Raw genomic sequence first — 26,214 nt, forward strand, 5'->3', positions numbered from 1 at the left:
GGTCCCCAGCAACCCTTACTGGTAATAAGAAAACAAAACAACTTCAACAATGCTCTCAGAAGGAGGAAGGAAATTAAACAGCAGTCATTTCACACAAAAAAGCTTATGTAAAAACAAAATGAATTAAAACTGACTTAACAAAGAACTGGAAAGAAGTATCAGTAGCGTTAGGATAGATCTTAACATTACGAAAGCTTTGTTGATTGTTACCGTGGTTGTTACTGATTAATCTAACCATGCAGTGTCTCCCATGGAAGCCATTTTGAATGTTAAATATTGCTTGAACAAGCTAATGACAAGCTGTAAATTTGTTGAAGACACTACTCCTCTAGTTCCGTGTTTGTAACTTCAGCACTGTGTGTGTGCTTGTCTGGAAAATGGAGACATGCTGAAGTGCAATCTGGAGCCGCTGTCCGTGACGGCCGACGCAGACCAGACAGTGGAGTACTCTGAGGCGCGCCAACAATCTTCAACTCCAACATCCATGTGAGTCAGACCAAAGCTCTCTACTTGTGTTATATGCTATTTAAGATGTGGAAGTATTGAATTGATTGAAGTTCACATATGTCCAAATAGTATGCCCTCTATATGGCATTTGGTTTCATTTTAGACAAATTAAGGCCACAATGAGAACTTTTCTCTGAACAATTCTCTTCCCTTTCTTCAGCTAGTGCTGACCTACATTCACGTGTATTGTTAATTAGAGTTATCTGGACCGCCTCCGTGGTGTAGTGGTTAGAGCGTCCGCCTGGAGAGCGGAAGGTCACGAGTGCAATCCCCGACCGCGTCATACCAAAAGACGTTAAAATATGGTACTTGTTGGTCCCTGCCTGGCGTTCGGCATTAATGGGTACAACAAGGACTGGTCGGCTCGGAGTCAGTATAATGTGTCTGAGTGGGGTATTCATGCTTCACTGCGGCATGGTATCTCAGTGGGCTAGCACTATAAAACCAGCTTAAGTCTGGGCTAGTACAAGCAGCCGTACATACACATACACACGCATGCACGTCGTCATATGAGCGAAATATTCTCAAGCATGACGTTAAACCCAATTTCACCTCCCCTCGCCTAGAGTAATCTGTCCTTGGCAGCAAGTTCTGGTTTGAGTTATCTCCCTTCCTTTTCAACTTGAGTCTTTGATCGGGGAATGGGAACTCAAGTCCAGCTGTACCTAGCCCGGGAACTCCATTACATGTTACAGGCCCAGCTGGTATTCAATCAGATCAACCCGTGAAGGTCCGGGTTAGAATGAACCTTCAGTAACCCATGCTTGTCGTACGAGGCGACAAACGGGATCGGGTGGTCAGACTCAATGGCTTGGTTGACACGTCATCGGTTCCCAATTGCATAGATTGATGCTCATACTGTTGATCACTGGATTGTCTGGTCCAGACTCAATTATGTACAGACTGCGGCCATATAGCTGGGATACTGCTAAGTGTGGCATAAAACTAAGCTCACTCACTCACTCAATCAGATCAGACAGCAGATTACAGCATCACAATAGTTTTCGTCAAGGTGGCTGAGACCGGGGTGTATTGAAAACACTAGCAAGTTTCATGAAGTTGTTCTGACTCACATTTGCGTGTTTCATGCATAAATATTTTATGATGGTCATGGAACTTAAAATGTTATATGACTTTAAAGACTCTCAGTGTCTCAGTTTCACATGTTGCACTAATTACAGTCTGTTTGAGACAAAATGATACCGATGAATTGCAATCTAACACAAAAACAAATAGACATAAAAGAATCAAACCAACGCGGACTGCAACAAAAAAAACAGACCAACTCTAGAAAAAAATTGCATAATTTGTGTCACAGAAATAAAAAAGTTGTTTAAGAAACTGCCATAATTTATTTGTGCGTTTTCCCAAGTTGTTACAAGGGCGCATTGACGTCACTAATGCACGTGCATCTTGCTTTTCGTGCTGTTCCTTTTGTTGCCACTGCGCCCTTGTAACAAGCTTGGAAAACGCACAAATAAATGATGACAGTTTCTTAAACAACTTTTTTATTTTTGTGATAAAACTTATGCAATATTTTTTCTAGAGTCGGTCTGTTGTTATTATTGCAGTCCTCGTTGGTTTGATTCTTTTATGGCTATTTGTTTTTGTGTTAGATTTCAATTCATTGATATCATTTTGTCTCAAACGGACTGTATAGGATATGGACCTGGATCCTAATCCAAAAGAATGTTTGTAGCGCTTTGACATTCGCTACCCTATGATAAACTATAAGTTATAACATGTCATAACATTACGAATGCTTTGTAGATCAGAACCCTGGTGTGGACATAGGCATCAGAATTCATCCATCTTTATTTCTGAGCATGTCTTGCTTAATACACGAAATATTGATTTGACTCAACTGACACTGTTGTTATTTTTCATATTTACTTAATTCTATTTCCTTTGATTTCTGAATTTGGTTTAGGATACAAATCATGGCGTCAATCTGATTGGACAGAGCTTGGAGGCAGAACTGTTCCGTCAACACAAACATCCCATAATATACATTGGCTTCGTCGACAAGCTGGGAAACATTGTCACCGTAGATATAAAGGGCTTCATCAATTTGTGGAAATATGATAAGTAAGATTTTAACTGTGACATGATGTTTGTATTCACTATTCTGTGACAACAACAACAATAAGAGTAATAATATCGATAATGATATACAGTCAAATCCCAGTCAAGTAATAAATTCGACTTATCGATGTATTCAAGACATAGGTATGTCTATGAGGGTAGAAAAAAAGATGATCCAGTCCTAATTCCTCCGCCTAAGCATTTGTTTATCTAATGATTTCCATATCACTAATAGGGGCACCTTATCAGTTCCAGTCTGATTAGCACAGACTGTGATTTCCGTTAAATCACTAATCTGCCTTTTGAACTCACGCGGCTGGTTTGTTAATTGGATCAGTTTGCTACACCAATGAACTTCTCATTGACTGACTTCGGCTTATGTATACAAGATTGCTGTTGTTTGAATCTCATGGGACCAAATTTCCTTCTCGAGTCATCGTGTGTATTTATGAGACGAATTCATGTAACCGGTATTCAAATGATGACAACTATAACAGGGAATGGTCGGGACCGACAGGTACTTCGAGTTATGCATAATATTCGAGACACCGGCATTCGACTCATCGGGATTTGACTGTAAATATTAAATATGATAAAAGACATAATGCTCCTGGGTATACCCTGAAACATAGAGCTCCTCATAATACAGAAGGTGTCATCTATAATGTTCCCCTTTTAAGTGTATCACTTCTAAATGCTATTGAAAGATCTTATTGAATATATTGTTTTGTTACTCTCTTCATACTCTGTTATCTGGAATTGGTCTTCAGCAGCCCATGTTTGTCCTAAGAGGAAACTAACATGATTTGGGGTTTCGGCTTGCTGACCTGGATGATTGCATCCCAACTGCATAGATCGATGCTCATGATGTCTATCACGAGATTGTCTGGTCTTAACTTGATTAATTACAGACACGTTGGGTAGGGGAGGGAAGGTTTTGAAAGAGTGAGTGAGTGAGTAAGTGAGTCAGTTTAGGTTTACACTGCACACAGCAATATTCCAGCTATATGGCAACGATGTGCAAATAATCGAGTATGGACCAGACAATCCAGTGATCAACAGTATGAGCATTGATCTACTCAATTGGGATACAATGATGTGTCAACCAAGTCAGCGAGGTGGACCACCCAATCCCGCTAGTCACCTAATCCTGTCAGGTGTTGAAAGAAGAGTTTTACTTTAACAATAAAGTCATCATGTAATCGTACTAATCATTGTTCTCAAATGTCATCAAGTCAACATAACCCACCAAAACGTCAACGTAAACTTGTTGTGAAGATCAGAATTTCATAATCTTGATCAAACAGCCATGGCATTGATGTATGGAGAATTGAATCAGTTCCTGCACGGTGACCTTATTTGCATATTTATCAGATAATGCACTATATGATAAAACTGGTTTTCAACTGATGATGATGATGATGATGATGATGATTGTCCCCAGGCAGCTTATGTCTGGGTTCGGCTGGTTTCTGCCACGGAAGAAGTACCGAATCCAGATGTCCAAGGTCATGTTCTCGCCATCCACTACCGAAAAACCAAACGTAAGGGACCAGTCATTGTGCTAGATTGTAGAAGCACAGTATATTTTGTTTAAACATAGCATCAGGTCATTCAAACTGGAAACAAAGTCAAGCTATGAAAGTAGTTGGGTCCAGGGAAAAGAAAATATATGCACCACTCATGTGTGATATATTGTCAATACGTAAAGGGTAATGTCTGAGTAACTCTCCATTCCTTAAAAAATAACGGAGCTGAGTCCCTGGAGGGAATATTTCTGTTATCAAAATAAAATGTCAAAATGACAAAATGAAGGCTTTAATTTGAAACTGATACACATCACTCCATTCCTGAAAAGTAATGGAGCAAGCAGACAATGGACTGACATCACAAATGTAATTTAATATATGTGACACTTTGTACCATCAAGATATAAGTGACATGAATAAACATCCTGGCGCTTTGGTTGAGCTGCCATACTTGTTATCTTACATGGTGTCAAAAGTGAAATACGAACCCACTCCAGCATTTGTTTTGTGTTTTAGCTTGAGGCTGTTTTATGTTTCAGGTGATATTTACAGACAGAGTAAAACAATCAAAGAAGAAAACAAGACAAGAAATAGCTCGGGAAAGGAAGAAGGGTATGACCTTGACCTCCATGTTTATTTGTTCATCTGGAGGAACACTCAGCTTCACGAGACAAGGGAGATAACTCACTATACCTTTTCAGTCAGTTAACTCCCTTTCCTCAAGAGGATGAAGAATACTATGTTGTATTGTCTGGTGCTCATCTTTAGTCTCTTTAGTAGTACACCAGGTCAAGCTTTTTCTTTAATCAGAGATTTAACCGGGATGGAATGTTCAATAGCTGATGAACGAAGGAGGCTAAACCAGTTTAATGACATTATTCACAGATATATGTCCTAAAACACCTAGGATCACAAGAGTAAAAAATAATCACATTTCAAAATTGAATACAGTATTTTTTGTATTGTTTCTATTTATTTGGTTGAAAGAAGTCATTAAGCAGGAAATAAAGAAATCTGACCCAAAACCATACATTGATGAAAAGAATCCTGATCCTTGTCATGTAAATGTATGGGTGAGCAAGGAAAGTGCATGATTGCATTCCTTGCAGCACATATTTCTCAGAGGTTGTGTCTGTTGTTGATGTCATCATTGATGATGTTGTGTGTTGTAGTGGAGTCGACGTTGCAGAAGATGCAGCTGGGGGACCCCTGGCATGAGACCTATATGGACGAGCAGGGTCTGCTGGTAGGTCTCCGTTATACTCTTGGACTTTGCTTAAGTCGTAGTGAAAGGGGCGATGGTGTAGCCTAGTGGTTTAAGTATTAGCCCATCATGCTGTAGACCCGTGTTTGATGTGGTGGTGGAATTGGGTTTAACATCGTGCTTGAAAATATTTCGCTCATATGACGACGTGCATGCGTGTATATGTGTATGTGCGGCTGCTTGTACTAGCCAAGACTGAAGCTGGTTTTATAGTGCCAGCCCACTGAGATACCATGCCACAGTGAAGCATGAATACCCCACTCAGACACATTATACCTACTCCGAGACGACCAGTCCTTGTTGTACCCATTTATGCATTAATGACAGGGACCAACAAGTACCATATTTTAACGTCTTTTGGTATGAAGAGGTCGGGGATCGTACCCGTGACCTTCCGCACTCCGGGCGGACGCTCTAACCACTACACCACGGAGGCGGTCCCCGTGTTTGATTCGCCTCATGGTTACAATGTATGAAAACAAGTCCAAAACCATGTCAAAGGTGTGATGAGCTTAACTTAACCACTAGGATACTCCCCCAACCCTGATATAGAGCTGAACTGTAAAGATTCCCAGATTGGAATTTAAACATTTCCCAATTGATTATGTTGGTATTGAAGCTTTCTATGAATCCAGATCCAAATGTATCTCAAATAAATATACACAGTTCCCTAATATACATTCTCTTCCCGCAGATGTTACTCCTGTCATATCTTCCTACGTTACGTAGGAAGATATGACAGGAGGAAAGTCTGTGGGAAGAGAATGCCTCATATAATGAAATACAAAAAAATTGTTGACTACCAGAAATGTAAAAGAAATCAAGAACGTTGCACAATTCATACCGGTATGTATAATAGATAAGTGCTTTAAAGGTCACCTGCAATGCAAAACACAACGTTGCAGATTCTGATACCTTTCGGTATGGACTTACAGATACAAATCATCAAAAATTGCAAATTCAACTTATAAAGTTGAAAAATAACGCGATGAAACAACCCCTGCGAAATTGGAGTTGAAACGATTCACTTACTTCACCCCAGCACATACGCAGTGATTAGGTTCGTGCGGCTTGAACCGGGAAGGCGACTCGTAAAAACACAGCAAGTGATGTGCAAGGGTTATCGCTGTGGTCAAACTTGAAGAACAAAAGATGTTTCTTGTGATTACAAGCATCTTTGGTCTGCACTGGTCCTATACTTTGTCTTACTCTGTTTTCACATCTTGTTTTTGTGGGGTTGGCAGATTTGCAAACCAAGCTTTCAAGAAAGTGTAGCATTAGAAATACTAATTTCTTTGTTAAATATTGCTCAGCTTGAAAACTGAAATGTTTTAATACATGTCTTTGGAAACATAGAAATATATGTTGGTTGTGGTAAGTAGTCTCTGTCACAGACAAAACTCAGTGTCTGTTTTATTAACACCTATGTGTCTGCCTGCCTGTCTGCTAATGACAATATGCAATACACAACTTCAATCATTGACCACATGCAATTTGAACTTGAAACGTATCAGGCTAAACACCATAAACAAAATACATTGATTTATGGCTCGTGCACCTGATTTCTATCTCTGTCACAGTATGTAATTATACAGACAGGCAAGTGATACTTGTACACATGACATGTTATTATGTCTTTGTACTTGAACGAACGACAGTTTCCAGCCACGCAGTAGTTCACCATCTCAGTTTTTGTTGATTGGATTGAGCCAAATGCAGAAGAAATATGTGAAACCAAACATCTCCATGAGCCTTCAGCGTATCAGTATTTGAAAACCTTTCTCCTGATATAGAGATTTATAGCGCCAATATCCAGAAGTCCTGCTCAAAGAAAATGAGTCTGACAAGGAAAGAGCGGAACTGTAACATGATTTGAAAAAGAATGTTTTCAACATTCTCTTAAATGTACATCTGCACTTTTAATGCCCAATGGGATATTGTTCCAAAGCATAGGACCTGCTTTTGAGAAACACCTGTCTCCAAACACACGTGGCACAATAGTAGCTGGGCACTACTCAGCGGTAGGGTTGATGGCACTGGATCAGTTCATTGATGTATGATGGGCCAATACCGTGAAAAGCTTTGTATACAAGCACAAGAATCTTAAATTCTATCCGTTTGACTATTGGGAGCCAATGCAGATGCATCAAAACTGGAGTTATGTGCTCATATTTGCCGGTTCGACCCAACTCTAGCAGCTAAATTTTTGTACCTGCTGTAACTTTGTTAGATTGTTTTGGTAGCCCAACCAAGAGAGCATTGCAATAATCGGGATAACACGATGCCTGGATGAGTGAAAGCCACCGTGTGTTTATATACTCCTTATTAGAGCAATGTTTTGGTGGAAGTATGCCTGTTTGATTTGGCTGATATGGTCTTCAATGAAAAACAGAGTCCTGAATTACTCCCAGATTACGAGCCTTTTTACTTGGTTCTATGATACTGAATATGAAAGCGGCAGTGAGAGATGTCTTAAAGAGGTGTCATCGATTTCACGGATGTCAGAAACACATTTAGATATGACAGCAAAGGTCAACTGATGGTTTACTTTGTGGTCTGATATGTACAATTGGGTGTCATCTGCATACAGATGGAATTGCAGATTATGTTTTCAATGACATCCCCAAGTGGTGAAGTGTACATTGTGAACAGGATCGGACCAAGGACTGATCCACTCGAAGAGCAGTTCTTCTTTTCTTTGATGTTGTGCCATATCAGAGATATAGGACTCAATCCAAGATATAGCTTTGTCGGTGATACCCAAGTCTCTTTTCCAATGTATGAAGAAGCACACGATGGTATCAAAAGCGGAGGAAAGATCTAATAACACAAGAATGGCAGCTCCATCATTCTCTAATGTCGTTTTGAACCGGACCAAAGCAGTCTCGGTGTTATGGCCTTGTTTAATCTGTTGAGGGTCATGTGGCGATTAGTTTTGAAATGAAGGGCAAGTTTGATACTGGCCGATAGTTCTTCATCACTTCAGGGTCGAGTTGAGATTTCTTTAGCAAAGGAGTTACCAGTGCATCTTTTAACAATGGTGGTACAAAACACTCATCAAAAGATTGATTTATGACATGAGTGAGAATTGGAATGACAGATTCTTGGCATTCCTTGAGAATGTGAGTTGACATTGGATCGAGAGCACATGACTTGGATGGACTCTTCATTATTAGTTGTCTGACTTCTTCTGCTGATGTGGGGCAAAAAGCATGTGAGGTATGAAGAACCATTGAATAGCACTTCTGTTGATGTAAAGTTGCTGCTGCTTGCATCAATGTTCAGCAGACATGAAGCGTATTGTCCTAATCTTCTCAGTGAAGAAATCTGAGAATTGATTCACCATTGTATCCAGTGACTTAGTGCTTGGCAGAGATCTTGTCTTTTGCTTGAAGAGAAGTTGATTAGAAATGTGAAATATCTCTCTCTGACACCCTGCGTTTTCCAAAGCAGCATTGTAATGGCTGGACTTAGCCTGGTGAATAAGCTCATTCACTTGGTTCTCTGGGCAGCATGCATCTGCTTGTGGACAGTGAGTCCAGTCTAATGGCATCTGCTTCTCAAGCTTCCGGCGCTTTTGCTTTGCATGAGCATGTGAATCTAGGGTTCTGGCCACTGATTGATTAAACAAGTCAACAGATTCACTGACTGTCATGTCCTGATATCCAGTGAAAGAGGCTTCAAGGTCAGACTTAAAGTCAGTCCTGTCTATCCCTTTTAATTTTCTGAAGGATAGTTCCCTTCTCTTCCTCATGGGGGCAAACACACTGGCAGTAAAAAGAACTGCGAAGTGGTCAGATTTGACGGAAAAGTCTGTTTTTATATTCCTTACATGAAGGTCATCACCTTGAAATAACCAAGTCTAGAGTATGACCTCGAATGTGGGTAGGCTCCACTACGTGCTGGATCAGGTCACATTGACTCAGCACCTTCAGGAACTTTTGCGATTCTCTGTCAGATGCATCATTCATGGTAGTTAAAGTCTCCACAAATGATCAACTTTCCTGGATCTAATAGCGATGTCAAACTCACTGAGGAAACATGACTGTACAGTTCCTTGTGGCAGCCTAGGGGTCTATACGACTATCGTGAGTATTGTACATTGTCGATCAGAACTCAATTTCACAGAAAGTGTTTCATCACTCGTTACAGACACTGACTGTAGAGCACTTTATGACATCACTACAAAATAACAGCTACACCTCCACCTCGATCTCTTATTTCTAGCGTACGTGAAAAATGGTGTAGCCTTCTGGCAACATCTTGGTCATTTGATCCTATCATTACACTGTAATTGTGAAAGAAAATTTGTCTGCGGATTGATGGTTCTATTTGAGAATATATGCCTGTTATTGTATGTCAGAGATATCTAATACACAAAAGAAAAGGCTATATCCGTTGTTCAGTAATCTGTGGAAATACCTAAAAATTAAGGACCTTGAAAATAACCATATCTTGGATATAACAATTGGCATCCAAGGATACTGATGTACAAATCATTGCTAAACCCCTGATAGTCAGAACCGTTTTGTTTCAGTCGACAGTGTACACCCCCAAGGGAGATATTAAGGACTCTGGAGCCATGTTTCATGTTGTCCTGCGATACCAGGGGACCAATCAGATTTCAACCTACCTCACACGTCTGTACAAGCCAAAAAAGGTAATGCTCCCCTGACAACCATTTACAAGCTTGTGCAGAAATTCTGCAAGATAGCCATTTTTCCAACTTAATGTTTCTTATTTTTTACAAGAGTTTTCAAACACGGTGATAATCAGCTAAACAACAAATTAGACAGATCCGGATGTTTGGAGAATCTCACATGAGTGTTGTTTAACATCAGTAATACACAGGGCTTTGTACTAAGCCCTTTTAAGTTTGTTTTCTGCATATCTTAGGCCACTGTTAGTAGCTGGATTGGCGCAGAGGGTCAGATCTGCTTGTTTCCATGACAACACTGCGTTGAAGAATGACATGCCCATCAAAGAAGAAAACAATATAGAACAAACTTTATGGATAACAACTTCTTTTTATTCGTAAGTGCGACGTTTCGATACAGATTCTTTTACTTTTGTCGAGCAGGAGACAACGGTACAAGAATCTGTATCGAAACATTGCACTAACGAATAATAAGAAGTTGTTATCCATAAAGTTTGTTCTATATCGTACTTCCCAACTTCTAAAAAGCAACTTAAAGATGTTAAGAAGAAAACACTGTTGTTATGTGAGTTATCTCCCTTGCACCAGGTGAAGTGTTCTGGCATCCTGGAGGTGTGTCAGACGTCCAGCGGGAGGGAGATGGTGTTCCTGCTTCTGTACCCACAGTTCCCGCCAAAAGGTCAGTCACGTGTCCTGCATGAAAGGCAGATGTTCACAGAATTATTTGATGTTCTTAGGTATATTTAGTAGCTTGAATTAGGATATCTCACATTTTGTCTACCTTTTTTTAAAAAGGATAATTCGGAAACTGGAGTTTTGAATTGATTTTCTGGAATAGCCTGTAGAGGAAAGTTTGAATTAGTTGTTTGCAATTCTTGAATTTATGTCTTCATTCACTCACTCACTCACCATATCTTTCACTTTCTCTTTTGACTTCCTCCGTGGTGTAGTGGTTAGAGCGTCCGCCCAGAGAGCGGAAGGTCGCGGGTTCGATCCCCGACCGCGTCATACCAAAAGACGTTAACATATGGAACTTGTTGGTCCCTGCCTGGCACTCAGCATTAATGGGTACAACAAGGACTGGTCGGCTCGAAGTCGGTATAATGTGTCTGAGTAGGGTATTCATGCTTCACTGCGGCATGGTATCTCAGTGGGCTAGCACTATAAAACCAGCTTAAGTCTGGGCTAGTACAAGCAGGCGCACATACACATACACACGCATGCACGTCGTCATATGAGCGAAATATTCTCAAGCACGACGTTAAACCCTATTTCAGCAGCTCACTCTCTCTATTGAGCTCTTGCTGTCAATCACTCACCACAATCACTCACTCACTCTATGTAAGGAATGATAAGTATGTTAAAGGCAGGTACAATCAATACTGATGTGACCAAGTGTGTATGACTGAAATCTCTAAAGACTAGGTACTGACGAACATGTCCCTACCTTGCAGATGCACACATGACAGTCCTCGTCCTTGACCTTCGAACTATGAAGCTGAAAGACATAAGACGAGACATCCCTCTCACCGACGCCGAGTATAAGGAAGTCCAACAGAGGGATGTTGTATCTTGTGATGTAAGTTGATACAATATAGAACAATACTGTCTTCCTCACAACACCTCGGCATTAATAATGCGGATGAAAAGTTAAATTTGAGCTCACTCACTCAAGCAGCCCAAATGTTTACTTGATATTGAACCGCCTCCGTGGTGTAGTGGTTAGAGCGTCCGCCCGGAGAGCGGAAGGTCACGGGTTCGATCCCCGACCGCGTCATACCAAAAGACGTTAACATATGGTACTTGTTGGTCTCTGCCTGGCATTTATGGGTACAACAAGGACTGGTCGGCTCGGAGTCAGTATAATGTGTCTGAGTGGGGTATTCATGCTTCACTGCGGCATGGTATCTCAGTGGGCTAGTACTATAAAACCAGCTTCAGTCTGGGCTAGTACAAGCAGCCGCACATACACATACACACGCATGTACGTCGTCATATGAGCGAAATATTCTCAAGCACGACGTTTAACCCAGTTCCACCACCACCACCACCCAACACCCATTGCTGCAAATGCTGTCAATTCTGTACTCACTGAAACTCGAAGTATTGTAACTAGTGTTGGGAATTGGTTAAAATCTGATAATTGATGATTGGTCCATTACAACCGATCAATCATCGAAAATAATTGGTTAGCGTCATTTATCAAATGTTCCTGTTATTTGTGTTAATGCACACAAAAATAAAGAAAAAAAAACATGTAGTAATTTGTTTTTTTTGCAAATTGCATAAATTCCATTTGCAAATATTTAAATGATGATTAGTATGTTATGAACACATATTTCCTGGATTCTTTAAGATAAATTCAATCATGACTTGGAACGAGCTTGTACATGTAGTGCTTATGAAATGTAAATTTAATGACACAGACAAAGCCAGCCTTGTTGAAAATATTGTTAATGCAAACAAGTGTTCAAAGATTGGTTGTGTTCGATTATGAGAAAACATGTTCGATTGCTTGGTCGTTTAGTCACTGCGACCAGTCTTCGATTATTACAATTAACCGGACCACCACTAATTGTAACCTATAATTGTACATACAGTGATTTCCAAGTGCCTACCGTCTGTGAAAGTATGACTATATTCATTAGTCTCAGCTCTCCAAAACTGCACTCCTCAAATAGGCTGTTTCAGTCGAAGGTGTTGTTTTGTGATTTGAACCCTCTAACTGATCAGAAGAGACTATTTTTCAAATTCGTAGGATAACTCCAATAACTGTTTTTACTTCAGGTTTCTCGTGTGTTTGGACCTACTGGCTCTGATTATCTCTTCTTGACCTTCAATGGCCGTCTGCGTGTCGTGTCCCTCAACACAGGCAAACTGGTCATGAGGGCAGAAAATCTGTCCCGGCCTTCATGTGAGTAGTCTCCCTTTGTGTAGTACTTCGTAAAACTTTGCATAAAATGTTTGTTTGGAATTGGAGGTTGACAGATTAGACACACGAACATGTATATAGCTGGCTATATTCCATGAATTAATATGCAGTCTATTTGTGCAGTTGTCTCCCTTTATGTTGTCTGCAGGGTAACTTTTCTAATGGCCTAGGTTTATTAAAGAATCCTTTACAATTTGACTTTTACAGTTGAGGCATTTGGAATGAAATATCAATCAGTTTGCAGTTCACAACAGATGTGACCTCTTTTTTCAGACTTTGGTGGTAATGCCATCGACGAGAGGCAGCTCCCCCTGCAGACCAATGCTGTAGTTACGACAGTGTGTAGTCGCGGCAGGATCTACGCTGTCATGTACAGTACGGTACGGGAACTGACTCTGATTACATTTAACCAATGAAGATCCACGTCAGAATTAGTCTTCAGCAAACTTGCTTGTCATAAGAGGTGACTAACAGAATCGGGTGGTTAGGCGTGCTGACTTATTTACCGCATGTCTGGATTGTCTGGTCCTGGCTCAATTATATACATAATCGCTGTCATATAGCTGGAATATTGTGTGGCCTTAAACAACAAACAAACAATCAAAACACTTATCTGGAATATAAATTCATTCTTAATTTCTCTTTGAAGTTTTGAGCTATATTATCACCCAGGATCACCCAGGTGGACAAAGCTTATGTCAGGATTTGCATCATGGGTTTTTGGATGGGTTAAAAATCAAGACAAATTGGGAACCAACGATTTAGTTCAGGTTAACGCCAACTCCAGAGAATAATCAGTTTTGATTAACAGGAAAGAAATTATTTTCGGCACTAGACAAAATTGTTGAAAAGTGGATACAAGTGGATCACTGAAACACTGACATGACTCCAGCTACTCACAGAATTTGCATTTGTGATTGTTACTTGACATCACACTTTATGAAGTACATTGATGTGTGCTCAAACAAATTTTCAGAAAGAATATGTTTTTCAATATATTTGTGGAATTAAGTGTTGTTTTCTCTACATCAGACATCAACTGTTCTTCACATCCTGGAGGTGAGAGACGAGCATGACCATGACACCCGCAGGATGATGATCAAAGCATATCAAACAGGGTAGGTGGTAGTGGTGGTCCGATTAATTGAAATATTCGAAGATTGGTCGTAGTGACTACACGACCAAGCAATCGATCATAATTTCTCATAATCGAACACAAACAATTCTGGAACACTTGTTTTCATTAACAATATTTTTCACATGGTTGGTTTTGTCTGTTACATTTCGTAAGCACTACAAGCTCGTTTCAAGTCATGATTGAATTTATCTTAAAGATTCCAAGACATTTATGTTCCTAACATACTAGTCTTCCTTTAAAGATGTGAAATTTTGCCTAATAAAAACAGAAGAACTACATTTTTTCCCCTTATTTTAATGTGCATTAACAAATTTCATAAATTACCTTAACCAATTATTTTCAATGATTGATCGGTTGTAATGAATCAATCATCAATTATGAGATGTTAACCAATTCCCAACACTAGTAGGTGGTGTACCTGGGTCATATCAAGACAAACAGGGTAGGTGGTGTACCTGGGTCAGGTCAAGACAAACTGGGTAGGTGGTGTACCTGGGTCAGGTCAAGACAAACAGGGTAGGTGGTGTACCTGGGTCAGGTCAAGACAAACAGGGTAGGTGGTGTACCTGGGTCAGGTCAAGACAAACTGGGTAGGTGGTGTACCTGGGTCAGGTCAAGACAAACAGGGTAGGTGGTGTACCTGGGCCAGGTCAAGACAAACTGGGTAGGTGGTGTACCTGGGGGTCAAGACAAACTGGGTAGGTGGTGTACCTGGGTCAGGTCAAGACAAACTGGGGTAGGTGGTGTACCTGGGTCAGGGTCAAGACACACTGGATGGGTGTACCTGGGTCAGGTCAAGACAAACTGGGTAGGTGGTGTACCTGGTCAGGTCAAGACAAACTGGGTAGGTGGTGTACATGGGTCAGGTCAAGACAAACTGGGTAGGTGGTGTACCTGGGTCAGGTCAAGACAAACTGGGTAGGTGGTGTACCTGGGTCAGGTCAAGACAAACTGGGTAGGTGGTGTACCTGGGTCAGGTCAAGACAAACAGGGTAGGTGGTGTACCTGGGTCAGGTCAAAACGAACTGGGTAGGTGATGTACATGGGTCAGGTCAAGACAAACAGGGTAGGTGGTGTACCTGGGTCAGGTCAAGACAAACAGGGTAGGTGGTGTACCTGGGTCAGGTCAAGACAAACAGGGTAGGTGGTGTACCTGGGTCAGGTCAAGACAAACTGGGTAGGTGGTGTACCTGGGTCAGGTCAAGACAAACTGGGTAGGTGGTGTACCTGGGTCAGGGTCAAGACAAACTGGTAGGTGGTGTACCTGGGTGGGTCAAGACAAACTGGGTAGGTGGTGTACCTGGGTCAGGTCAAAACGAACTGGGTAGGTGATGTACATGGGTCAGAGTCAAGACAAACTGGGTAGGTGGTGTGTCAAGACCTGGTGTCCCTGGGTTGGGTCAAGACAAACTGGGTAGGTGGTGTACCTGGGTCAGGTCAAGACAAACAGGGTAGGTGGTGTACCTGGGTCAGGTCAAGACAAACTGTGATGTACATGGGTCAGGTCAAGACAAACAGGGTAGGTGGTGTACCTGGGTCAGGTCAAGACAAACTGGGTAGGTGGTGTACCTGGGTCAGGTCAAGACAAACAGGGTAGGTGATGTACCTGGATCAGGTCAAGACAAACTGGGTAGGTGGTGTACCTGGGTCAGGTCAAGACAAACAGGGTAGGTGGTGTACCTGGGTCAGGTCAAGACAAACAGGGTAGGTGGTGTACCTGGGTCAGGTCAAGACAAACAGGGTAGGTGGTGTACCTGGGTCAGGTCAAGACAAACTGGGTAGGTGGTGTACCTGGGTCAGGTCAAGACAAACTGGGTAGGTGGTGTACCTGGGTCAGGTCAAGACAAACTGGGTAGGTGGTGTACCTGGGTCAGGTCAAGACAAACAGGGTAGGTGGTGTACCTGGGTCAGGTCAAGACAAACAGGGTAGGTGGTGTACCTGGGTCAGGTCAAGACAAACAGGGTAGGTGGTGTACCTGGGTCAGGTCAAGACAAACTGGGTAGGTGGTGTACCTGGGTCAGGTCAAGATAAACTGGGTAGGTGGTGTACCTGGGTCAGGTCAAGACAAACTGGGTAGGTGGTGTACCTGGAGCAGATTGATGAGTTTTATGTTGTCATCTTAGTATTGCATTTGGAAGAAAATACATAGGGGAAGAGTTCAGTTTTTCACTCACTCAGTTTTTCACTTTGCTAACATTCTCAGGTACAATACAGAAATGATAGACAGTGAAATTCGTCTGGACCCTGTTGCCATGCAACAACATGACCTTCAGCACAAGTCAGTGGAGATGCGTAAGCTGGTGATGGAGGCGGTCGACAACGCTGTAGGGTCCCAGAGCCAACAGTCTGGCACTGGGAAAGGAAGGTAATGCTCACATCAAGGACAAGACCAAGATGTACCTGGCACTGGAAAGGAAGGTAATGCTCGCCTCTTGTTTCAACAGGGGCGGTGGGGTAGCTTAGTGGTTAAAGCGTTTGCTCATTAACTGAAGACCCAGGTTCAATTCCCCACTTGGGCACAATGTGTGAAGCCCATTTCTGGTGTCCCCTGCCATGATATTGCTGGAATATTCCTAAAAGCAGCATAAAACTAATCTCGCTCACTAACATGTTTCAACAACATATCATGTACCTGTATAAGGACATTTTAATGGCATAATTGTTGCAGGCACATTGTGCTGTTGGGGAAATATTGGATCGTCAACGGAGGGGAAATGAAAAGATAATCTAAAGCATCTTCATAATGGTGTCAGCGTTAACTGTATCCTTAACACACACACTCACCTTGTACACACATTTCGTTGGTGTTTTCGTTGTATATACCTCCATAAACACAAACATTTTTAGGTCAGTTCTTAGATGAACCTTCCACGCCGAAGACCCGGGTTCGAATCCCCACAATGGGTACAATGAGTGAAGCGCATTTCTGGTGTCCCCCGCCGTGATATTGCTGGAATATTGCTAAAAGCGGCGTAAAACCATATTCTGTCAGTCAGTCAGTGAGATGAACCTTCATACCAATTTTTGAGTTTGTATATTTTAGTCTGGGGCTGCTTCATTTGTGTAACTTGTGTTGATAAATAACCAGTCAACAAAACACCTGTTGATTGCATGTCTGTGTGAGGTACCAGTATATACATTTGGAGAAACCTCTTCTGTGTGAAGATTTTCACTCAAGGTGAGCTTCTGTACCTATTCCATTTTAACATTACTTACAATCCATGCATTGCAGGTCAAATCTGACACACTCCTGGATTGAGTGTCACCTTGGTGAGCGGAACGCTGAGGAACCTCGGATCCACATGCTGTGACGAATTCCTGATAAGGGTCTATATAGTACTCAAGTTTTGATTGGGATTTTCCATGTGGGACTGAGCAAGAGTGATTGTGTGGAGATGTTGTCAGAGCTGTTGTCCTTAGTTTGGTAATGGAATAAAATATTTCACTAGTCTTATCAACAGCTGAGTAGTATGTGACAGACAGATGATATAAGAGGAGATGAAATATGAATGAGGTATTTGAATGAATGAGTTATGCCCTCATCAAAGTCTCTTGCTTTGGAATCCAGATTTCCATATTTAACCAAATCATGTTTTATCACCTCAAATCCTTAAATTAAACAGGGGACAGATGGCTTAGTCATCTGAGAGACTACAGTTCACTGTGCAGAGTTGCTTCCCTTGGGATTCCAATCCCCTTCAATCTGGTTTGAAGCCCTGGGTGAAAAGGTTATGGTTTTACGCTAAGCAGCACCATACCTATGTTTGTGAGTTTCACTGAACTGGTAACACTTGCATCCCTTCTGGCTTACCGCCATCCTTCAGCTGATACACCATGATTTAGCTGGAATACTGTTCAAATAGGCTTTGAATCCAAACTCACTCACTCACCCATTATGAGCAAATCATTGACATATGTTTATACGTATTTCATTGTTTTAAGCAGGGTTAATGACTCATTGTTTTTGAAAAAAAGGGTTTCTGTTATCTGTGTGACCAGTTTGAGAACATGGCAATGAAGAAGTGAGATAGCCTTGTGGTAGGAGGGCTGTGTTTTTCATGCTGTACACAGGGTTCAAATCCCAACATGTGTGAAATGATAACCAACCTAATCTTGGACTGTTAGATATTATCATACCAGTAAATCCATCTTATGTCATATTTGATCCATCCATCCATTTGTTCATCCATCCATGCATCCTTCCATGTAATAAAGAAGTTCATGAATTTTTTGTCAATATTTCTGAACTCAAAAGATATAGTTTGTGAGTTACCATCGTCATTGTCAGGTATGATAAAAGTAGATATATAAAAACTTATTTTCTAATAATTATTTTTTTCTAATACATGTATATGTACATTTGTATGTTTATTTTGATGCCAAAACTGTTCATATAAAGATATTTGCAACTTGAGAATGTTTCTAGCTTTGATTCATGATACAATTTTATAGAGCTTGTTAGTATAGTTCAAAACTGCGACATCTTTGTTCTGAGGCACCTTCATATACATGGCATTTGTACTACCAACCTAGTTTCACAGCTGAGGCCTTTGTTCAAGAAAAATGTGAAACCTATGTTTCCATAGGAATATTGAGAACAACCGATCACTCCATACTCATTCGCTCTATGCTTACAGGAAATAATATTTAAAAAAATCTTTGAAGAATGTTAAGATTCTTTAAAACCAATATCATGTTAAAAAATAAATCGCCAACATTGTATATTTTAGTTTGGACTCACAATTGTGTAAAATTGTGGAGTTTTTGCAAACCTCTGTTCACTCCTACCTGTACCTGGCTCCGGCTCCACAAAGTGATTGTAGGGATACAGCAATATGATAGTCGTAAGCCAGTGTATGGGAGTAACGACCACCTTAGCGCTATGATAGTCGTAAACCAGTGTATGGGAGTAACGACCACCTTAGCGCTATGATAGTCGTAAGCCAGTGTATGGGAGTAACGACCACCTTAGCGTTATGATAGTCGTAAGCCAGTGTATGGGAGTAACGACCACCTTAGCGCTATGATAGTCGTAAGCCAGTGTATGGGAGTAACGACCACCTTAGCGCTATGATAGTCGTAAGCCAGTGTATGGGAGTAACGACCACCTTAGCGCTATGATAGTCGTAAGCCAGTAAGCCAGTGTATGGGAGTAACGACCACCTTAGCGCTATGATAGTCGCCAGTGATAGTCGTAAGTCAGTGTAGTGTATGGGAGTAACGACCACCTTAGCGACCACCTTAGCGATATGATAGTCGTAAGCCAGTGTATGGGAGTAACCACCACCTTAGCACTATGACAGTTGTAAGTCAATGTATGGGAGTAACGACCACCTTAGCGCTACGACAGTCGTAAGCCAGTGTATGGGAGTAACGACCACCTTAGCGCTATGATATCGTAAGTCAATGTATGGGAGTAACGACCACCTTAGCGCTATGATATCGTAAGTCAATGTATGGGAGTAACGACCACCTTAACGCTATGACAGTCGTAAGTCAATATATGGGAGTAACCACCACCTTAGCGCTATGACAGTCATAAGTCAATGTATGGGAGTAACGACCACCTTTGCTCTATGATAGTCATAAGTCGATGTATGGGAGTAACGACCACCTTAGCGCAATGATAGTCTAAAGCCAGTGTATGGGAGTAACGACCTCCTTAGCGCTATGACAGTCGTAAGTCAATGTATGGGAGTAACGACCACCTTAGCGCTATGATAGTCATAAGTCGATGTATTGGAGTAACCACCAGCATGCTTGATGGTTACATGAAACCAGGGCGCTGTTTAACACAGCAACCTTAGCTGCGCTACGGTGATTGGTGATCGTAGGCCAATGGTATGGGAGTTACGATAACCTGGGCGACTGTCGCAGCGCTAAGGTCGCTTTCTTCTCCAAGGGCTGTTTATATTTGCGATATTTGTTTGGAAACCATATCTGAACAGGTATGTCAAACATGTCTCAAGTACACATGTCCCGTATGTAGTTGAATAGACGTCACGATTTTGATAACCTTGAAATTTTCCAGTTAATTTTGAAATCTGGGACATTTTTGTCCTATCACTCGTTGAATAACGACACCTGTTGCATTTCTTCCCTCCTCCTGATAGTGCTGTTATAGTTGTTGCCAGTGCGTTCGTCATATTCCTCCAAACATCTTGTTATGAGCTTCCATTTTGAAGCAAGTGTTTTTTGATTATGTTTAAATTAACAATGAATAAACATTTATCAAATACTAGTTTGTCGTGTCATTTTGCTAAACGGATTTGACTGTGGAATGTGTTCGTTTTAAACACAAGACGATGTAATCAGTATTGAGGTCTGGCCCCAAAAGACCCGTGAAGATCCGGGTTAGAATTGGTTTTCGGCAACCCATGCTTGTCGAAAGGGGCGACTAACGGGATCGGGTGGTCAGGCTCACTGACTTGGTTGACAATATCAGTGCTCGTGTTGTAAATCACTGGATTGTCTGGTCCAGGCTCGAGTATTTACAAACTGTCGCCATATACCTAGAATATTACAGAGAGAGCGTTGAACAATAAACAAAACAAACATTGGCCCAAAATATTGACATGTGCCCTGTGCTAATCGCTACGGATCTTCACGCGTCTGTCAAGGTGGTTGGAATGGGGATGTTTGTTTGTTCATACAGCAGTGAATAATATGGATATGCCAACTATATAACAGAAGCGATAGGTACTATGGTCAGAAAAAAATGGTATTTGAACGGATTTCACAAAAAAGGTCCTTGCTTTGGTAAAATAAAATGATTTATATAGCACCCATTAAAATCCCTTTGATAAGCTTCATTCATGATACTGACTGACTGAGTTTGGTTTTACGCCGCTTTTAGCAATATTCCAGCAACATCACGGCAGGGGACACCAGAAATGGGCTTCACACATTGTACCCATGGGGGGGGATTCGAACCCGGGTCTTCGGCGTGACGAACCAACACTTTAACCACTAGACTACCCCCACCGTCCTCATTCACGATACGCTTCTACACAATGCAGTGTGTAAAATAGCTGGATCAACGACCATAACTGTAAAATTATCATTTACGGCACCAGTTTTCAAACTCAGTCCTTAACGTGTCTATTCCAACAGTGTAATACCACCTGCATCCGCAATTGTAATCACAATAATGTTTCCCTTTCCGATCGACAAATGAACAAAGTATTTTGAAATTATTGCTGAAAACTCATTTGTTCAGCAAAGCCTACAAGGACTAATCCATACCCACGACACTTGCTGATAAAAGTTAAAATATCCTCGGCAAGCCTCGGATATTTGTAACGTTATCAACTCGTGTTGATATAATTGATATCAGTAGACACTTGGGTGAGATTCTCTATATGTCCTCTCATATCAAATATATCAACACGCGTCCATAAAAGTGCTCGCAAAGGTGTTTTGTTATTATTTTAACAAAAACAACTTTTTGTCACCTCGAATTTATGCTACTTTTGATATCAAAAAGACACTTGAGTGAAATTCTATAGACCTGGGTATTGTAAACATTTTTTTGTCTACCATTTTTCTATAATGTGAAACCGATGACGTTCTCCTGTGGTATATACACTTGGTAAATGGGCAGTAAATCTTATGGGACAAAAGCAAACACTACTGGCACTTGGCCAATATTGAACACCACCACGCAAGCATTATAACACCCATTGAATATAACTTGCTTTGAAAAGTAGGGTTTTGTTACCACTTATCGCACACCGTCAAAAGCTATTCTGTAAAGTATAATCGTAGCCTACTTTTAGATGGACCGATTGCCCTCATGTGTGGTTACAACGGTGGATTGTATGTTTAGCGTTGAAGTGTGCACGAATAACAAGAATTATAACAAGAGTTTCTTATCAGCGGTTGCTAAGACGGTCCAGTCAAATATCAGTGAGTGTTATCAGCTAACTTGAGAGTCAAGAGGAGACTTAACCGGTTCTACATGTATTGCTACTGTTCCGTCGGCTTCTACGGATCAAACAGTAACTCCGGGGATAGATGAACGACGTTGATATGGCGTCGCAGGACACGAAGTGATCGGAGGGCACATACTTCGATGGGTACATGTTCTGTATATTTTCTCAGTTGAGTGTTTACTGGTTGGTACTGAACACAAATTATCACTTTTGATCACCGTACGATGTCTGTTGAGACCATGTTGTCTGAGAGTGTTCGAGATGAGGAGTCCTTCACTGCACGGGTGTCTCGACACAGACGACTAGCTGACGTCAGACGTGGAGCTGGTTACACGCGGACCGTGGACAGTTTGGCGGACAGGCAATGGAACGCTCATGCAGGCCGCCCAATGGCTGAGAACCCCAAAGTTAAAAATGTTCTACAACTTCACAGTCGAACTGTACATAAAGATCCCCTAAATGTTGCTTTGTCACGAGCGAAGTTACAAGGTTCTCCGGACAATTCTTCACAGCCCTTCAACCCTTGGGGCGCAAGCAGCCTCGAATTTGACAAAAAGCTAACGCCGGACACCAAGGTGAACGTGGGACTTCCTAAACGTGGTGTTATGATGAGTAGGGTTGCCGGAAGTCAACGAGATAGACCTTTCAGGACCAATACGAACTTCAGATCTCGCAACGGAACGATTAGAATCATCGAACCTTTACACCCGCTACCACCAAGGGACCAACGGCTGAAGCAGGTTTCCGAGTTCGATCCTGAAGCAGTTGAACGTGAGAAAACGTACCTGATGTTGAGGCGGATTGACCAAATTTTGCACCCTGCCAAGATGTTTTTCAGGAGTGAGGCCAGCACCTCGGAAATTGAAATAGTTTCTCAGGACGGTGATAGTATGGGAGGCAGGGTGAGTAGAACCGACCGGGTTTCTTTCCCAAAACCAAAACGTGGACACCTTGGTGAGAGACTAGTCGATAGGAAAGCAGGACGGAGGGCACAGAAGCAGGGTGATAGGCGGTACAGCTTCTCTCTGTCTTCTGTCATTGACAAGTTAGAGAAGAGTGAGTTGGATGCTTATAGGAAGTGCCAGATCTGGGTTGACAGGTGCTCGACATACCCTCGTTAAACTGTCTGTGTGTAACGTTTATTTACGGAAGTCAACATGCACATGTGATCGTGTCGGAGTCCCGTCTGTTGTGAGACTGATGACGTTGGTAATGAAGATGACAATGACTACGACGACGACAACAGCACCAACGATGACGATGATGATGATGATGATGACGATGATGATGCACTAGATTCCATCCCCCAAGCGAAACCGTTATGGCCCCGGTCAATGGATCTGTGTTCATTATGATCCCGATCAATGGATCAGTGTTTATTAATATCCCGGTCAATGGATCAGTGTTTATTAATATCCCGGTCAATGGATCAGTGTTTATTAATATCCCGGTCAATGGATCAGTGTTTATTAATATCCCGGTCAATGGATCAGTGTTTATTATTATCCCGGTCAATGGATCAGTGTTTAATAATATCCCGGTCAATGGATCAGTGTTTAATAATATCCCGGTCAATGGATCAGTAATCATTATGATTCCGGTCAATGGATCAGGGTTTTCATTCTCAGCTCCCGGAGGAGTATACAACCCAAGCTGCCTGTCAGGTGCTACAAGGTTAAATGTCACATTACCATGTCATTCTACCGGGTACCCATTTACTGCTGGTGAAGAGAGGCGTATTTCGAATTTTGCCTGCACATTGCATATTATGCATTATACAGTATACCAAGTGCAATATACTGTATATCACAGGTGATACCTGCCTATATAAGGACACACCAAATGTAACAGGTGGCAAGTTAATCTTGCAATGCAGCTTTTCACACTGAACGTGTAATGTAGAAATGTTTTGTGCTTATCAAATACAAACACTGGCCAAGATAAGCGAAGTGTAACGTGTTGTTTTAAGTCTAGACTGCAGTTCTATTTGTGTCACTTACAAACATGTATGTATGTGGGACAAATGGTCTGGTGTTTCTGATGATTATTAGGGATCGTCACCTCACCTTGTGGTTAAGTGTTCGCAGGTCACACCAACGGCGTGGGTTCGAACCCCGGGTTAATCTTTCCCTCGGGTATAATGCAGTGCTTGTTCTCAATTTATGACACGGAAGACAAATTGTAATTCTGTTCATCTCGTTAGTTATTCCCTTGATAATAGTCAGTGAGAATTACAATTTCACATACCCGTAAAGACCCGGGTTAGAATTGGCCCCCAGTAACCCATGCTTGTCGTAAGAGGCGACTGACAGGATCGGGTGGTCAGGCTTGCTGACTTGGTTGACACATGTCATCGTATCCCAGCTGTATATATTGATGCTCACGATGTTGATCACTGGTCCAAGACTCGAATATTTACAGACCGCCGTTATATAGCTGTGATAATACTGGGTGCGGCATTAAAACATCAAGAAACAAGACCATTTCACAATTTCTTATCAAACCAAATATCTTAGTCCCTTGCCGTTTTCGTTTCTGACGTTGTTTATGTAAGTTCCAAACGATGGACCGTGTGCAAGAATTGCAGTCAGCGGACATTGGGTCAAACCTCGAAGAGGTTTAATATTATATTTCTGAAAAGATTATAAGTGGAAATATGTAACTGGTTTCTAAAACATTTTTGTCCGATATTTTGCTTAATGTGAAACAAACACAGCAAATATCGTCACAGTTTGTCATTTTCCGACAAATGTCCTCCTGTGCTGAGAACATTTGAGATTTGCACAAACTGTAAGCGAAAGGAATGCTGCCTTTTATCTGAACGACATAATGATATATCAAATATAGTTTTGTGCTTATGTATTACGTTCAATTCTCGATACGAAAATTTGTTGCAACAAATATCGAAAACTGGGTTGTCTCTATGACAGAGGCAGAAAGGGGGCATAACTCCGTTGAGATTAGAAACGGATACCCAGGTATCTTGGTGAGAATGAATTTGATCGCCAGCACGAGTTAACCTCACCCCCGACAATAAGGAGAAATAGACATCAATATTTCTATATATATTTCTAATAATTAATTATTATATTTCCTGATATATATTCAGATGTCGAATATAAGTTAAAAACATCTATCCCTCACATAAAAGTTGGACAGGTTTAAAGTTTAAGAACAAAATACATGTAGCGGATTCTGAAGCACTTCTGATTTGTTCAGAAAAATATATTTTCAAGTTCTCGATAATCCAGACCCTTCAAACACGAACTGGGTCTTTAAAACCGCATACTTGTACCTATAATAACGGGGGCACTTTACTACATAAATACCGGTAAAATACCGATTAGGAAGGACCTATCTAACATGCCAACGATTCCTGGGATTGTCGCATTCATCTGATTTTATAAATTTACTGTAGTTTTCGTCTTGATTGGCTAATATCAAACGCATTCTTGTCCTATGTCAGTTAGTCTTGAACGAGGATTGTTAAATTAGTTCACCGACAACATGCCTTAGATTAATCGTCAGTAAGTGTTAAATCAGAAGGCATATTAGAAAAGACATACAGTTCACTCTACCCCATATATAGTGCAATAAAGTACAGTTTGGCTGTGCACTGTTGTAACGTTGCAGCACTTATACGCCACGAGAACGCTTGCGTCGGAGTGTTTTAACGTTATAATAGTTCAAGTCTAAACTGTACTTATGAGGGTAGAACGAACCGTGCGTCTTAAATAAAAAGAGACTAGGCCCAGACGGACGACAAAGTTTACAAACACGTCACAATACCCTGTGACGTGTTTTGTTGCAAGACCCACATTTAATAACAATGTCGTGTGACGTCATCAAAGCAACAGGGTTGAATGAGCATATTAAAGCTCCTCTCAGTGATCTATTATCTCTAAAAGGGAGTGTCTGAATAAGCCAAGCGGTCTTTAGAGTTTCCGTTGCCTGTTTATAAATACCGCCTACGCGGCGCATGTTATAGCGTTACGTTAATTTAAATTCAAACGATTAATATTTTCGCCTTCTACTGGCTTCATGTGGCTAAGTAGATTATAAAATGAAACTAATATACATACATATTATTTTTTACGATTCAGCAGTTTTTTACTATCATGGACAGGAATGCAGTTTACCAGGTATTTTTTGCAGACGCTGCACAAA

The 26,214-nt window shown here is 41.3% G+C and overlaps 2 protein-coding genes across 2 annotated transcripts in view; both read left to right on the forward strand.

Annotated features, from left to right (window-relative positions):
- LOC124264417 overlaps positions 1 to 19,066 on the forward strand; it is a 51,212-nt gene extending 32,146 nt beyond the window's left edge. Inside the window, exons 18-31 of the mRNA XM_046699159.1 lie at positions 353 to 486; positions 2,054 to 2,087; positions 2,438 to 2,595; positions 4,037 to 4,136; positions 4,661 to 4,733; positions 5,294 to 5,367; positions 9,923 to 10,045; positions 10,631 to 10,721; positions 11,497 to 11,621; positions 12,830 to 12,956; positions 13,248 to 13,354; positions 14,007 to 14,092; positions 16,317 to 16,531; positions 17,346 to 19,066. Coding sequence (XP_046555115.1) covers positions 353 to 486; positions 2,054 to 2,087; positions 2,438 to 2,595; positions 4,037 to 4,136; positions 4,661 to 4,733; positions 5,294 to 5,367; positions 9,923 to 10,045; positions 10,631 to 10,721; positions 11,497 to 11,621; positions 12,830 to 12,956; positions 13,248 to 13,354; positions 14,007 to 14,092; positions 16,317 to 16,482 — 1,398 coding nt within the window. The 3' untranslated portion in view covers positions 16,483 to 16,531; positions 17,346 to 19,066. The remainder of the gene's footprint in view (positions 1 to 352; positions 487 to 2,053; positions 2,088 to 2,437; positions 2,596 to 4,036; positions 4,137 to 4,660; positions 4,734 to 5,293; positions 5,368 to 9,922; positions 10,046 to 10,630; positions 10,722 to 11,496; positions 11,622 to 12,829; positions 12,957 to 13,247; positions 13,355 to 14,006; positions 14,093 to 16,316; positions 16,532 to 17,345) is intronic.
- A 2,950-nt stretch (positions 19,067 to 22,016) lies between these two features.
- On the forward strand, positions 22,017 to 23,967 carry LOC124264411. Its single transcript, XM_046699153.1, has one exon. It carries the CDS (start codon positions 22,272 to 22,274, stop codon positions 23,166 to 23,168), a length of 897 nt encoding a protein of 298 aa, XP_046555109.1. The 5' UTR covers positions 22,017 to 22,271; the 3' UTR covers positions 23,169 to 23,967.
- Positions 23,968 to 26,214: the final 2,247 nt, after the last annotated feature.

This window comes from Haliotis rubra, unplaced genomic scaffold (genome assembly GCF_003918875.1).
Source record: "Haliotis rubra isolate DU_JTF1 unplaced genomic scaffold, ASM391887v1 Scf922, whole genome shotgun sequence".
Classification (NCBI taxonomy): domain Eukaryota; kingdom Metazoa; phylum Mollusca; class Gastropoda; order Lepetellida; family Haliotidae; genus Haliotis; species Haliotis rubra.

Excerpts from the sequence above, each read along its gene's own strand:
- LOC124264411 (XM_046699153.1), top strand. The coding sequence starts at position 22,272 with ATGTCTGTTGAGACCATGTTGTCTGAGAGTGTTCGAGATGAGGAGTCC.